Source organism: Strix uralensis, chromosome 8 (genome assembly GCF_047716275.1).
Source record: "Strix uralensis isolate ZFMK-TIS-50842 chromosome 8, bStrUra1, whole genome shotgun sequence".
In the NCBI taxonomy this organism is placed as follows: Eukaryota; Metazoa; Chordata; class Aves; order Strigiformes; family Strigidae; genus Strix; species Strix uralensis.
The window spans coordinates 31,080,745-31,096,960 of record NC_133979.1 but is presented as its reverse complement, the minus strand read 5'-3'; the positions used below and the strand labels follow the sequence as shown (position 1 = coordinate 31,096,960).

At 37.4% G+C, this 16,216-nt stretch overlaps 1 protein-coding gene across 12 annotated transcripts in view; it reads left to right on the top strand.

Moving 5' to 3' along the window:
* Positions 1 to 10,652, top strand: part of RALGPS2 (Ral GEF with PH domain and SH3 binding motif 2) — a 131,447-nt gene extending 120,795 nt beyond the window's left edge. For all 12 annotated transcript variants that reach the window (XM_074876991.1, XM_074876986.1, XM_074876997.1 and 9 more), the window contains 3 exons: positions 632 to 737; positions 1,962 to 2,053; positions 4,312 to 10,652. In XM_074876991.1, coding sequence (XP_074733092.1) covers positions 632 to 737; positions 1,962 to 2,053; positions 4,312 to 4,341 — 228 coding nt within the window. In that variant the 3' untranslated portion in view covers positions 4,342 to 10,652. The remainder of the gene's footprint in view (positions 1 to 631; positions 738 to 1,961; positions 2,054 to 4,311) is intronic.
* Positions 10,653 to 16,216: the final 5,564 nt, after the last annotated feature.

The window sequence follows — 16,216 nt, the reverse complement described above, 5'->3', positions numbered from 1 at the left end:
GAAACCCCCATTGTTTTAAACTTCTTGTTGGTAGATGAGCATGTTTATTGAATCTATGCCCTCGCTGGTTCCATTTCATTCATCAGGTCATAATATTTACACAGTTGCGTTATCTTGTCCACAGGACTTGTTATGTGTAATTACAGACTATTATAATAATTAATGCATGTTAACTTCAAATAATTATGGCACAGACAAGTTTAATTCTTCTGTTTGTTAACAGTGGAGAGATGAGCTTTGCGTTCTTTAATGCACTTTTTTGAACTATAGTATTCATACATATATGCAGTATGTATGAACTGTATGTATTCATACATATGGTGAGGAATGCTATTGTATTCATACCATGCAGTTCTAGATGTCTGTTGGACACATTTTTGGAGATTGATATTCCTTTTAATTTGTTTTGAGTATCATTCATTTGTGGCAAGTTCTGTTGTTACTAATTCCATATAAAGTTCATAAACTTTCTTAATTTTATGGAGTGTTATGCTTCCTTTGAAGTTGTTCTGTGTCTTTAACAGTGTCACTGAGAACAACTGCCCTTTTGAATACTTGGTCTGTGCAGTGCAGTCAGTCTGGCTGAAGCTTCTTGTTTTACTTTAGTTTACATCTCTGCTTGTATTTTCAGTTCAAATCCACGCCGAGTAAGAACGTGTCTGTGGTGGGCTGGATGGTGATGATGGCAGATGACCCTGAGCATCCAGATCTCTTCTTATTGACTGATTCTGAGAAGGGTGAGCAATGCTAGCACCAAGAGTGCAGCAATTCCCAGAATAAATATTTGCTTTGCTGAGGTATTCATAAGCAACTCGATGAAACTGGAAGGATGTTACCTTTTACTTATTCGGCTGCTCTCCAACATGTCATATTTGCCTTTAGAATGCTATGGGAACAGTTGTCCATGGAGAATCCTTAGAGTCTTCATTAAGTTCTAAGCACTCTCCAAACTCTTAACAACTCCGGTTGTGATTTTTATTGGAAGTATTCGTCTGCATTCTTTTAAACTATGTTTAGACCACTCAGAGGCATTTTTCACATATGTGAAAATGTAAGTAACAATAAAAAAAATTCAATATTCAGCTAATACTAGGTGCTGGACCAGTCCCCTCTACAAATGAAAAACAAAACCCAAACCATCTGTTCAAATGTAGCACTATTACCGGGGGAAAAAAAACCTAAGGCATCTTGACTGTTTTGCAGAGAAGCCTTGATTTCCCTTACACCAGCATAGTGCCCTGGTTTTGGTTTAAACTTGTGAAGAAATTGTTACTTTTCCATAGCAGTTCAAACTATGCAGAAAGAGCATCATTAGAAGTTCTGATGATGCAGCTTAGCATCATTTATTACTTTGTCTACTTCAATTCTTAGTACCTGAGCATCTATTCTAGCACCGCTGATATGTGGTGTAAATTATGAATGCTTGTCAACTTAAACTCAGCAACAGCAACCTGAAATGTTTTTGTAATACTTGGCCTTTCTGAACCCAGGCAAGCACTGTATAACAACCAGACACTGAAAATACTAGTCTGAAATGTATCAATATGTTTAGGAACAATTTTCAAATATTTTCAAATTTAGCTTTCTAGAGTGCATTTCAGTGCTATCTTGCACTTCATTAAAAAAATATTAAGTGATATTATAATCAAATTGCAATAATGGAAATGAACTTAAACATATTTGTCGTATGGTTCCAAGAAAATTTTTGTTCTTTCCTAGTTGATGCTGGTGTTAGTTGAAATCTAGAATGCTGGAAGGGAAGACAGGAAAGCTGAAACTTCTGTCACACTAGGTCAAATAATTAAGTTGCACCTGTGCCAGACAAAGTGAGAAGTTACAAGAACCTTCTGCTATTAAATCTTCTCATTTTGTTTTAATTTAGAATTATTTGAATATGGGTAGGATTCAAGTATATAGTATGTTTTGTGTTTATCAGTTTTTTCTCTACCTTTCTCTCTTAGGAAATTCATATAAATTTCAAGCTGGAAACAGAATGAATGCCATGCTGTGGTTTAAACACCTGAGTGCTGCCTGCCAAAGCAACAGACAACAGGTGAGAGCAAGACATTGAAAAGGACTATGAGCTGTTAAGAGCTCAGAAGTGACAGGTCTTCAAGATGACCTAGCTGCAGCTGATCGCTTTGTATGAAAAACATGTACTCTGAGCTGCCTGGACATCGATTTCACATGCTAATTGATTTGCCTTAGCTTTCCTGTTTGTCCTTTTGCAAACAAGTCCTCAGAGCTTCTGTGGTAATGAGGAAAGATTTAGGGCTATCTTGGGGCTAAGTTAAATGAATCGGGGAAATTGAAGGAATGCTCTAAAAGATCTGTCCGAGTGGCAGTATTTTTGTCATTGCCAATTTTAAAAAGGTTATTTTACAGTTATATAGAAAGCTGAAAACTGTAACATTAAATATCAGTTCCAGATAACTCTTCCATAGTGCCATTTTGTCACGTCTTGGGCATGCATGTTTTCTGTTGCTTGTATTAAAAATGCATTAAAGTGTATTAAAAAAATAGCTTAGTCCTGGGTACCTTTGGCAGACTTTGAAAGCAAAGGTAGAGTTTTCCATTAATCAAAAAAGACCACTCCAACTTCTATTAAGTTCAGTTCCCATATAAATTCTTACTGATGTTTTTCATCAGCAAAATCCTTTTTAAGTTACCACTTTGTCTTCCTGAAATCTCCCTTTTCCTTTGCACATTTGTTTATGGAGTTCCCAGAGCAAAAGTATTTTAAGGGGAAACAAAAGGACCTTTCCAGATCCTTTTGTGCTTTCTTGTTCAGTTCTGCTTCTGAGAGAAATCTAAGGAGTAAGGAGGGTTGCAGAAGCTCCCGTGGAAGTTTTTGAGACAGTGCAGAGAGGAAATTGTGTTCCTGGCTGAAGAATGTGAGAATAGTAGCAAATAGTGGCAAAGAGTTTGCAAGAAAAGTGGTGACTTCCAGGCAAGCCTGAAAACTGCCCTCCAAGGACAGCTTTTATTCAATAAGGCTTAACAATACTATTTAATGCAAACTTGTTTAAAGCATTCGGCTCCTAACTTGTGCAAAAGCAGCAGGCGTAAGGATCTTGGCGGGGCCTCCTGTGGAAAATATGACAGCAAAGTGAAGATAAGTATAGGAGATTTTAAAAGGAAAAAAAAAGGAGGGGAGGATTAACGAACAAAACCTACCACTAAAAGGCCCAAACCCCTGCTACCATAATTTGTTGCGTATTTTCTGTTTTCTGGCATGTGTAGTTGTGCTATATGGGTTCTTGCAGCATAGTTGTTCCCATAGAAGAAGCAGTGTTTCACACAAACATTAGGTTACGAAGGTTGGTTTACCAAACGAGTAAAAAAATTAAAGAGCCTGTAAATTTTTTCTCTTGATCGTGATTTGACTCCTGAGCAGTGCTTTCCCTGGAGAGATGCCTTATGGTACTGTTTAGAATGGAAGATCTTGTTTTCTTGTTAACAGTATGACCAGTTAAGAAAGATTGGATGTTTAAAAGTGCTTTCGATAGAGTATAAACCCCTACCCAGTTGAATAATATTGAGAACTATTTTAATAAATATTATTTTTCATTTTAATGGTGGAACTTTAGCCCAGATCATCATTCTTGCTTCTACAGGTAAATGGTAAATGCAAAACAAGAAATGCTTGCTTCAAATCTGACCAGACTGGGTATTTTTTGACAGTCATCAGGAATGTGATGGCTCTTTAATAATCTGAGTAAACAGGAAATCTTGATGTCACACAAATTCCTGATGGGGAGAAAATGGGGATATAAACTAATGTTATGCAAACTAGCTTTTAATGTTCACGAAAGGGACTGATGTCTGCAGCAGGCATTCAGGTGTCCTATGGGAAAAGCCCAGGCAAGTGTTTATGCCTTGTTTTTTTTAATTAGTCTTAAAAATACTAGAGGGCCTACATCAATCACTGACCTGTGTGCCAAGAATTCTCTAGCTGGGACTCAAGTGAGAAAGTTCTGCTTGTGTAGTTTGGTGCTGACATTTATCATGTTAAGGTTGTTTTGCTGACAACTTAAGTCTTAAATGTCATCAAAATTTTTAAGATCTACGGACATATAATAAAATTATAAACCATGCAGCAGTTCAATATTTTGGTTATACCTGGGTTTTCTACAGCTCTAAGTATAGTTGTACTGCTGAATGATAATTTCATTCCTCCTCCTCCTTTTTTTGAGACAGAACTAGCGTTAATGATGTGCATTTAAACAGGTGGATAGTCTGTAAAACGGTGGAATGCAAGTAGCTACTACCCAAAGTAAAACCTGCTATCACTTATGTTTTTGTTTTCAGGTTCCTGCCAACTTGATGACCTTTGAATAATAGGCTAATTCAAAACAAAAAAAGAACAGTTTGAACCATCTCATAATTGAGAAAGAGGTCCTGATGAAAAATGTGCCAGCTGTATTCTGTGCCAGAACAGAGCCTGTCAACTTGATCTCTGAACTCTGGAGCCCTGAACAAAACCACTAATGCTTGGGGAGTACAGTCCCCCAAATTAAAAATGGAGTTGCAACATGAATTGCCATGGACCATGCTTCGTTATATTCTCTGAACTGACCTGTGGAAACCACTGCCTTAAAGAGTGAAAGGAAAAACAACATGAAACACCAAATAGTGTGTGTGAAAATTCTGGCGGTGCTGTGCTTGAGTTAATAGATTGTAGCTAGTTTGAGTTTCTTTTAACTTTATACTAATTTTGAAAATAACTCACCTTTTTAGGCATTCTTAAGAAAACAAGTAAGCGTTGTATCAAAAGCTATGTATAAACTGGGAAAAAGAGGTACTACATGTTCTAGAGATGTTGTTTAGACTATACCAGGAGTTCTCGATGGGAGCTTGTCCCAGGCACGCTTAACCTGGAGCAATGTTATTTCTCTCAGACCTACAAGTATAAGCAATGTAACAACTGCAAGTTTAAAACAGCAGTAAGCTTGCAAACCTTAGTACTGTATGGGAGCCATATTCCCTACGAGTGGCACAAAGGCTGAGCACTTACACACCAAAAATTTTTTTGGTACGTTGTTACCTAATTCCTGGTTAAAAAGGTAGTTCACGTGTTTTGGGTGGTCAGCGTGTGTGTGTGGAAGAGACAAAGCTGAAAGCACTGTTGGGTCAGAACTGAGTGTTTTCTTCCCGTTTGTTTCTACACCTGTCACTCTCCTACATACAAAGGCTGAATGACAAAAAAAAAAACCCACCACCTGGGTATAGCTCATTGAGACATTTTACTTCTCTGGATATCTGTTAATTATTAATTAGGGACCACTGTTAGTGTATGGTGTTTCATAATATCACTTAAGATCTACGTTTTAAAAAGATAGAGGCACAATTTCAAGCTTTCATGTTCTCATTTGGCAATAATTGATTTTAGTATCTGTCTTGGTCAAAATAGTTGACATGGTGTGGTATTGATAACATGGCCTAAAGCAGACCTTACATACAGAAGCTCTTTTGATCTTCAGGCAAGTAATTAATTATCAGAAGGTAGGATAACCTAAGGAGAGTAAAGGTGTGGGACAATCAAAATTCCATCCTTGACAGGAATAATTCTTGGTCACTGAAATTATACACAGAGAAAAACATTATGGTTGTAAAAAGGGAGCCATGCTTTATATGTGTGTTTTATGCGTAAGACTTTGATTCTTGCTTTATTTGGGTTTCCTTGACGTCACCTAGATATAGTTTCCTGGATGATTAGTCTTTCTTTCATCTTCAAAAATATGATCGTTGTAAAGCAAGGAAACATTGTCCAAAATATGACTCCGATATCAGAACTTTGAAGTCTGTGAAAAAGTAGTTAACTGTTCCATTGACATTGTGGTTTAGTGTCCGTAAATACGCTTGCAGATTCCACCGTGAATACTCCTTTTTAAAAAGAAACAAGCTACCTACCAGTCTGTGGCAGAGTTCTCTGACTATCTAATAAAGGTTTCTACTAGTAGTTATTATTTTGAAAATGTACGGTTTGTTTATTGCATCTGAGTAGAAGCCTATAAATTCACTTTTTGGTTTTTTTCCAGAGTGAAATTAATGTCTTAACAGAAATGATTAATTTCTGATTTCTGGGGGGCGAAAAAGAAGGATAATCCAATCTCACAGGAAAAATCCAAAGCAAAACACAAAAACCCCAACCACCTGGTGATATAGAGTGAAGGGTAATAGGCTGCTTTATGTTTCCAAGAATTGTTCTTGTGAATTGGCTCTTGGTAGAAAGAAAACAGTAGAAGTCTGCTTCTGTCAGAATTCCACAAGTACCACGGGAATTTGTGTCCCTTCACAATCTTTTTGTTGTTTTGATGGGGAATGAATAGTCTGTTCTGATCCTGAAGTCATGTATTTTGGTAAGGGGTTGCTTGTGCTGAATCCCTCTGCAATTCACCCATCTCCCAAGTTTACCCATGTTGGGTGTGTAGTAAAGACAACATCTTCATAGTCAGCAGTGTTACCGTAGTAGACTTTGCACAACTTTAGTTCTGTTTTTTTTTTATTTTAAAAAATACTTAATGTGTGTTTCTTCTCAACTAAGTGTTTTTTAACAACGTGTGTACTTTTTTAAGCATTGTGGATAATAGCCTGTGGGTTTTGAATTTTTAAATAAGCTATTATACGTTCATTGCAGCATAACTGTATCTGTTCTTCCGTTAGTGAAAGGAAACATGCAACTGGGAGCCACAGCCTGACATCACACAGCTTTGCTAAAGACAGAGCCAGGTCAGAAAGTGTCTTTTTTTTTTTTTTCCAGATGTTTTGAGTTAGGTTTTTATGGTAGGAAGTTGGTGGGGAAAAACGTTCACAAATCATGATTTAGTGAATTGTTGCTGTTACCAACTTCTATTGTTCTTAGGCCTCCTACTCTTCCTTGTTTTTCTACTCTCAGATACGCTGTTTTTTGTGGGAGAGATTGAATATTGTGGGAGGAGTTTCTTAAAATGTGTAGCCAGAATAACAGGAGTAATTAATGACAACATGAAAAACATTATTGGCACTTGTTACAATGAGTAGTTCAGTACTTTCCTATTGTTTATCTCCTATTTAGCCACGTAGTCCTACAGGGCAACACAGGAATACTGAAATGTTGCATATTTTGAGATAAATGGTGCTCAGAATGAGGTGGTGGTTTTGTTCCTTGAGGGAAAGCTGCCTCAGTTAAGCTCTGGAAAAACTCAGACAAGTCAAATACACTGTAAAGAACATAGTAATGCTCTTTTTAAAAAAAGAGGTTTAAAAAATTAAATAATTTAAACCAGTGCTGAGAAAACAAGGACAGCAACGAGCTGGTGGTATTCAGGTAAGACTGTCATCCAGACTACTTCAGGTAGTTTGCAGTTTCTCTTTGGTTTTTATTTTTAATGTATTGTTCTAATTCTTTATCTTGTTAATAACTGCTGAAATACTTCAGCTAATATTTGTCACTTTATTTCTTAAGGGTTTGATTTTGAAATTAAAGATGCCCCTTACAGTTCCCTGTTTTGGAGGCATATGAGCAAAAAGTATTCAGAGTAGATCTTCATAGCAAGACTTCACATGTAAATCACCTGCTGACTGCTAACCACTTTTGTTAGCTAAACTAACAAGTTTTGGGAAAGGTTGAACAACAAGGAATGTCTGGTTCATGCAATTGGTACAGTGCATTAAAAATACGTAACACTGCACTGGTTGTTGAATACTTACTGCTAACTTCTGTCTCTCTAACTTAATCTGTACTGCTTTTGGCTAGGTTTTTCAAGCCTGACTTCTATTCCAGTGTTCTCAGAAAGCAAATAAGGAGATTTATATTTGAAATATTCTGATAATTTGAGTAAACATAGTTCATTCCAGACACATATTTCATTTTGCAGACATTTCATGCCAGAGAAATATTACTCGGGCCATTATGATTCATTAAGTATTTAGGTGCAGGTTACAGGCATTAAAACTACAAATACTAAATGGATGCTCATAAGTAATGAATGAGCTTTAGCACCCAGCTTTAAAATTCTGTTACTGTTAGCCCTTTTAAATTAGTGTGAAAATCGTATCCTACTTAAAGATCTGGAAAGGAAACTACTCTAACGGCAGACGTTATTTGTCCACTCTGCAGCTAGCGTGTTAAGCAGCCCCTAGTTAAGCAGATGTTTTAGCCTCCTGCTTGAGGAATTGGTGTCTCTTTTGGGGAATGAGCTGATTAACTTTTCTCCTCAAAATGCAACTGCAGAGCACTTGAACTTTCACCAAGAAAAGTGTTTATAAAAGTACGCATATTTGAAAACATACTGGGAGTAAAAGAAAGCATAAAAAACCACAGCAGGATTTTTAGTTATCTTTTCCTCACTAGAAGTACATTCATCTAATCTAATTTTTCTTGCCACATCAGCCCCCTTTATTTGCATTTATACATTTTCAACAGTAGCCCTCCTCTATTGGTATCGGACATAACAAACGTTAGAAGGAAATGTTTTCCCTTCTGGCAGAAGTAATTGCAGTTTTTTGTGATGCTAAGGCACTCGAGAAGGTGAGGTCCCTTTTGATAAAAGGCAAATTGATCTTGTGGTTTTCGTTAACTGTAGCAAATCTTGTCCAAATCAAGATAAATCAGGGGATGTTGTTTTTTCTGGCTCTGTCAGCAGCGCTTTTCTTCATTATTTGTCCTTTTTTTTTGGTATTCTAACTCACCAGCATTAGTAGTTCAAATCTTTTCCATGACCAGCTGTACTATGCTGCCTGTTACAAGCATCAAAACACCAAGGCTGGTATTAAATCACATCAGTTAATTGCTTATTCTCCCTACAAGGACAAGTTTTACAGGTTCTGTTATTATTTAAGTATTGCCCTTTTTCTTAAATTTTTCTTTAAACATGGGGTGTGCATGAGGTGATTTGGCTTGGGAAAGTTGTCAAGAATCTGTATGATTCTTTTAACGTACGAGTGGATGTTGAATTTGTTTGTAGGGGTTACCCTTTTTTTAAAACCATCATTCTCATTTGTAATGCATCAAGAGGAGGGTGAGTGCTTGGATTTAAGGAGGACTTTTTGTCAGTGCCTTATAATTAACTTGAAGACCAATTCCTTTATTTCAGTGCTGAGAGTACCACAATGGCAGACTTGCATACTGTGTCCTTGATGTACCGAGGGCTGACATTCCTTACAGTCGTTGCATTTCTGCAGAAGTTAGTTGTTTTGGTCAGTGTTAAATAGTTGTGGCTTGAGTTGCTTTAGTATTTTTTTTCTGCATTTGAATAGCCTTTTTTTAGGAAAAATGCAGAGGTATTTGGTAGCTTGGGCTTGTTCAGCTTTTATCAGAAGTAGCGGAGACTTCTTCAAAACTAATCTAGTTTTATTTTGATGTGCCTCTAATAGATTTAGTAGAGGGGAAAAATTGTAAAGGGTAGTCCAAGTCATGGTCTAGACCACATGAACTTAAGAGGCCACATTATTAGAAAGGAGCTTGCTTTTCTTTCTCCCATTTTGATTTAAACATTGAAGAGCATTCTTACGAGAAGATTTATTTCGTACAAGCTTCTTGCTAATGTAAAATAAATGCTACAGGAAAACATTATTTGGGGAAAGAGAAGGCTTGGATAAATCTTACTCACTCTTAATATCCCATAAACTCTGTTTTGTATATTGTATTTCTAGTGCCAACACTATGTAGGGAGTACTGTCCTTCACTGAAACAACTGCTAGAGATTGTTTTAGTAGCAAGACTTTATAAGCTTCGGAAGGAGAAATGAAAGAAATAATGTGTTGTTCTTAAGCAATTAAATATTTGTTTTCCTGGAACACATCCTTATAAAAACATAGCAGTTTTACTATGGTGTTTATAACTTCAGATGTTGGAAAGGGAAGGATAATTTGAAAATGATCTTATGCTTTCTAAGAATCTTCAAAGACAATAGTAGAGTTAGGTCAAAGGAGAAAAGACAAATTACTTAGCCGTGCCTGTTGCAGAACACAGCTGACAAGTTTTCTTGAAGTTACATTGATAAGAAGAAAGGTGTATGAAATGTAATGAAATACAAGTTCCTGCAGATCATGGCATGGTTACGGCTGTTAGCCTGATCTTGCTGTTGAATGACAAAAAGCATCTTAAATATTCCGTTTCCTTTGTGTGTTTGATTTCTCTTTATTTGGGTAGGTTCTGGCCTTCACATGTGTTTCCTGAAGGTATTTCTTACCATTCCAAAGCTGCTCACAGATGCAACTGAAAAGCAGTATAAATTGATTAAATGTTGAAATAAAGGGTTCTAGGGTGCCTTGTTTACAGGCGCTTCTAGCTCCTTGTATACAGGAGCATATCCATTCAAATACTACTGTACTGAAGTGTGAAAAGCACCAGGAAATCATATATATGTTTTATAATAATCCTTTAAGGACCAACCATCACTGGAAGGGGGATCAAGGTTGTCATGCAGTAAACACAAACCATTTTTAATATTCCCTGCTGGTGTGAGGCATTATAGGGATGGAGGGATTGCACTATGATCTCACTGAGGGATGTGCAGTTTGGCTGTCCTCTAGCCTTTTTCTTCAACTTTTTTAATACTTCATTCTCTGTGTGCGTGTGAAAATTGTGTGTTTGCATAAGCTAGTTTAAATGAATTTAAGTACAGGTTTCAAAAATCTTTCCTACTGAAATAAATGATTTAAAAGATGGCCTGTGTCTGAAGTTTTAATTTCTCATTAAAAAATTGCATTGATACTGCAACCAGGTTTTGCAACATGGAATTTGACTGTCTTTCAGAATGATGCTGAGATCAGCTGGAATTTTAGTAGCTTTTTTCTATGAACCTCTGAAATGTAGCATGTAAATATACGGTTATCTGTTGGTACAGAAGAAATCCAAAAACTAGCAGGAAGATGCAGTTTGTTGAAGAGATTTATGTTTGGTTTCAGAGATAGCTCTGTTAAGTTACGTGGGTTTTCCCTCCATGGTAGTTTATCAGATTTTTTTCTGTTGTCTCTATACTTACGGATGTGATAAATTTAAACTCACTGAAAGCAGTCATCAGGCAGATTGGTTCTTAAGGAGCAACTACATGGAAGGTAAGCTAAAAATGAAGAACGAGTGAATAGCATGCAAAGCCTTGTGCTGCATTAGCTTTTTGTTTGGTGTTGCTTCTCTACTTTCTGTGCAGTTTTAATTCTGTTACACCTTGCTGAACAGGATCCTTCAGCCCTCAGTGAGAAATGCTGTGGGGTCAGGTTGGGAAATGCTTGTCAGATTGAGCCTTGGGCTACTTCTTTTTTTTTTTTTTTTTTTCCTCCTTAATGGAACAGATCATTTCAAATATATTTACAAAGAGAATGAATAAAGTAGATTTTTGTAACACCCTTTTTCCGGATTACTGAGTTTAAGGAAATGCTTTGTGCTCAATAGTATAAAAAGAAATACAGAATTAATTGGGTGGTGATTTCTATTTTCCTTTTTTTGTTCCTTTTCCAAGCTCTTTTTGTTACTCATCAGTTTCTGGCAAACAGATTTTCTGATGAGCTGCTTTATTAACTTGAATGCTGACTTCATGCTCTCAGGCAGGAGCCTGAGACTGCAAGTTGGGATGCACAGACAGAGTAAAGTGATTCTTGGTTCAGATGCCCCTTCTTGGAAAAGCCTTTTTCTCCCCTGTTCCAAATTCATCTCCATCTACAACAATGCTGGCGCTCTCTTCTAGTGCCATCATTTACCTGTGACTTCTGTCTTTCATATACTTTCTTGCCTTTAAATACTTAAGGGCTGTGGCATCTTCCTTCAGTGCCTGTTAGAAGCAGCTGGAGTGAGAGTTCTTTGAAGCATTTTTTTTTTATTATTATTTTTTATTTTTTCAAATCAAGGAACATGTCAAGGATTCCTTTGGCCTCTTTCCTTATGTTCTTGTCTCTTGGACTGCTGCTTACAGGAGAGGGCCTGCAATCCACAGAGTGAGAAGACAGGTGGGGGAAAGGCACCTGATCTCTTCCTTCCCAGTGGAATGATTTTCATTGTGGGTATACTTCCAGCTGTCTGTCACAGGTGCAGATGCTAGTGAGTCCATCAACTGAATGTTCCTTTTGAAATTGTAAGAAGTACGAACTATTGCCTTGGTTTTCATCTTTGGTCTGGTCACTTCATCTTTGGTTCGGTTTTTCTTTTTTGCATGTGAAGGAACCACAGTGGGGGGAGAGGGGGCTTCGCTTCTGTGGGAGAAACAGAGAAACCAAACCACAGATGCATGAAATAAGCAAGCTGAAAAGAGGAGATGATCTTTTCCCTTTTTTGCACTAAGCTTAGTTTTTATGAGTGAGAATGTTGGGTAACAAAAATGTAAGCGGATGGTATCGTTTTGGCATGAACTGTATGCCTTGATTAAACTGGGGAGATATGTTTTTTATAACAGGAAATAAATTGAATGCAGAAGACTGAATCCATGATTCTAACTTGTAAGTAATATTTTTATTAGTTTCACTTAAACTGAGCATTATTACTGAAACATACATCCTTACATAGCTAATAATTATCTTTGTGCTGGTATTTGCCTCTCACTTCCCCATTTTTAGTTCAGTTTGGTACTTAAGGACAAAATGCAGATGCAAAGTAAAACTTTCTCTCTCCCTGAACTGGTTCAACAAGAGGCAGTTGCTGCCGTGCAAAACTACCCTTTACTAAATGTCTTTATCTTGCTGTTTAAAAGAAGAGGTTTGTATATAAGGTGTGTAACATGATAGAGCATATCAGGGACCTAATGAAAAGTTCCACTGTATAAGATGTTGCAGTTTTTATTCTGAAACGTTCAAAAGGGCCTGCTCAAAGAAGATCTGCAAAGGGAGAAATGAAAACTTTTTTTTTTTCAGATTAAAAAGCGAGGAGGTTTTGTGTAGCAAAACACAAAATGAGTCCAAGCCATTTTTTAAGCTAAAGAGAGACCTTGTATGAGAATACAACCAACAGCAAAGTGCTAATATATCTTTCATTATCTTTTCAGGTAGGAAAATGTTTCATTATGGAAAAGGAATAAGGAACTGAACCGTTTTAAGGTCAAATAATATAGATAAACATTTAAATAATTCATTGCTTGTTGAAGATGCACGTTACAGCCAAGGGTAAACTGTGGCTTGTGTTGCTCACTACCTGACTGCAATTTCTTTAATGTTTCAGAATGACTGTCTGGAATATAGAAATGAGTTCATTCTGTAGGTGAAGGTGTATGGAAATACAGTGAGCCAGCATGAGGAGGGAGAGCCATTGCCTCATACAGGAACAATCCCAAAGCAGTGGCTTAGGGAAAAATTTATGGTGCTGTGAATAGCTCGGTAGCGTTACATGATACAACTGGGAAAAGCAGATGCAAATTCTGAGTTCCCAATGCTGAAACAGCAGTATGCTATTTAATGAGTATAAACATGTACCTACGATTTATTCAAAACAAGACAGTCTAAATGGGATAATTGTGATCTTATTACATTTCTTGATTTGGGGATATTTGGTATTCGCAAGCATTTTACGAACTTTTGACTTGCACTGCATGTCCAGAATATTGTGTATAGGCAGTTACTAAACCCAGGTCGCTCTCACCTCAGTAATCAGTTCCCCATCAGTATGAAATCTGTAATGCTACACCAGTGCTGCTTTTGTTCTAATACCCTGTCTCTGATACCTGTGTCAGAGGCTTCAGAGGAAAGAGTAAACCTACAGCATGCTGATGAGGAGTGAACTTTTGGCAAGGTATGTAACTTCTAACAATAACTGGTTTATATATTGAAAGCTTTATAGTTGCATTTTCTTAATTTCATCCAATATGATGATGGCTGTAATAATGAAAACGTTTCAGCTAATCTCTTAGTTTCCTTGATGTAATCCATCAAAATGTATGTTAATGAAAAAACACTTCTGATAATAAAAATACTTGAGATCTATGTTGAAAAGTATGTTTAAAATAACCCTCCTCCAGAAGCTTGCTTTGTGATGTTGACTATTTCAGTAATCTGGATTACCGAACAGGCCCACAAGCAGCACAGTTGAGAGCCATAGGGACTTCTCAGGTAAGATTAAATAATAATTGAAAAGGTATCACATACAAACACCATTTCTAATCTTGTTTTGACCCAGAAGCCTTTGCTTGACAGCACAAGGGAGCTCTCAACAGCCCCACTTTCCATTGCAGAATCAATTTCTTAAAGACTGGATAGCAACTGCATGACTCAAGAATCATCTTGGACCTTCTAGAAAGGATCCAGCCTTTGCATATTTATGAGGAGTCCATACCTTGAGATACTTCATAGCCATCATATAGCATGTCCTGAGATGTATTGGGTGTAATCACTTGGAGAGACCATATTCAACAGCACATTTGGCATTCTTTTGTACTGAACCTCTTTGACACTCACTAGAATAGTGCTGGATAGAAAATGAGAATAGTGTTCTCCATATACTTGCTTAGTTTTAATTTACTGGAAGCAAAACTGTTCCTCGTGCTTCTTGCCTGAAGTACTGTACACCACCAAAGCTGTAGGACAGTTTTGTGACTGTCTGGTGGAAGCAAGCTTGTGCATGAAGACCTTTGTATGAAGCTTATAAGTCCTGAAGTGTGTTTGAGGAGTGGACAGAGGGAGGGGAGATGTGGTGCTGTCGCTCCCTGTTTCTAGAAAGAATGTTTTTCAAAAAGGGGTTGAAGCTGTGCATGTAAGATGATAAAGAGCAGAACCGGTGTGGCATGTACACACTAACTTAGAGCTAATGTGAAATATGCCCTGGGCTTTGTGTTAAATCTTGGGTTACATCTTGTCAGAGACATCTGTGTATTATTACTTATTTGGGGGGTCAAAATACTTCATGTAATGTCTACACATAAGGTTACTGCACACAGCTTTGCATTTAATTTGTGAGGTGTTGGAATAAGGAAACTATTTCAGGATAAATGTATTAGCCATTTGGTTATCTGAGAATATCTGCTAGCCATTAGACAGAGACATATCATGCTTGCTGCTATGGTATCTAACAAATACTTACTAAACAACATCTTGCTTAAATCCTATTCCTTGTGCTGCTGTTCTTCCAGTTGCATTTGGATGAATGAGAGCTGTCAAATTAAGTAACTTGATGGTTATAAGATTTCAGGGCAAGCTGTTCCTCAAGAGTGTGCCGATGCCTCGCTGCCCAATTCTTAATACCAGCGAGCAGTTATTATGTCTGCTCTTACCATGGGGTTCACCAGTCGGTCTCAGAGTGCCTTACTGGTATCATACCAGTATCATACTGTCCCTGTGCTACAGATGGAGAAACTGAGGCACAGCAGAGAAGTAGTAAGTGTTGTGTTCAGTGTGCGATAGTAATAGTGCCAGGCTGGAGGTTAAGCCAGCTCTGCTGAGATTATATCCCGTGCACTTTCCAATGGGTCATAAATGCATAAAATAAGCAAGAATTTGTCAGAGCACATCTGCTCCAGTGTTTCTGGCAAAAGTATATCTGTTATCCTGATTTTTAAATCATAGTTTTTGACACTGATGATGTGTGGAGGTGAAGTCCATCGGTGGCCTGGCTGTGTGTCTCAGACAGTCAGACCAAGAAAAATCTTGGGCGAGCTAAATCATTTAAATCCTGGTACTGCCAGGGCTGTAGATGGGTGTATATGGAAGTGGAACCCCAGGGATTTCAGTGGGGCTCCGTGCAGACGGAATGATCTCTTGCACTCAAAGAAGCTTATAATATCAAAACCACTATAAGAAAATAGTCTCTAGGCAAAGCTTACTGAGCTGAAGACTTTCCAATAGCACATCAGGTAGTGTTCCCAAGAAGTGGTTTACTTAATAATGCATTTGGATGACTGTGAGAAAGCCTGCTGCTTCTGTTAAGTCTTCTGCCAGTCTCAGAAGGGGGTAAGGTCCTCTTGCCATTTTGTTTACATGAGCAAAACATGAGTAAAATAGTTTCTTCAAATTAAAAAGATAAGGAAAAAAGTATTGATTGGGTCCAAGTATAAAAAGGAAAGTGCACAAACTTCGTAATTCACCCCTATATTATGGTCCTTTTCGAGAGCACAGTGAGGTAACAAATCCTGCAAAGTTTATACACTTACTGTTTTCTATAACTCAGTGCTTTGTGTTGCCTTTTGATCCTTGAAGTGCTGCTTTTTCAGTGCTGAATGTAAATGAGCAAATATAGTGGTTTTTTTTCCTCTTGCTGTGCATGTGTGAAGAGCTTCCAAAGGAGGCTTTTGTGATGCATCAGACTGATTCACCTTGAGCT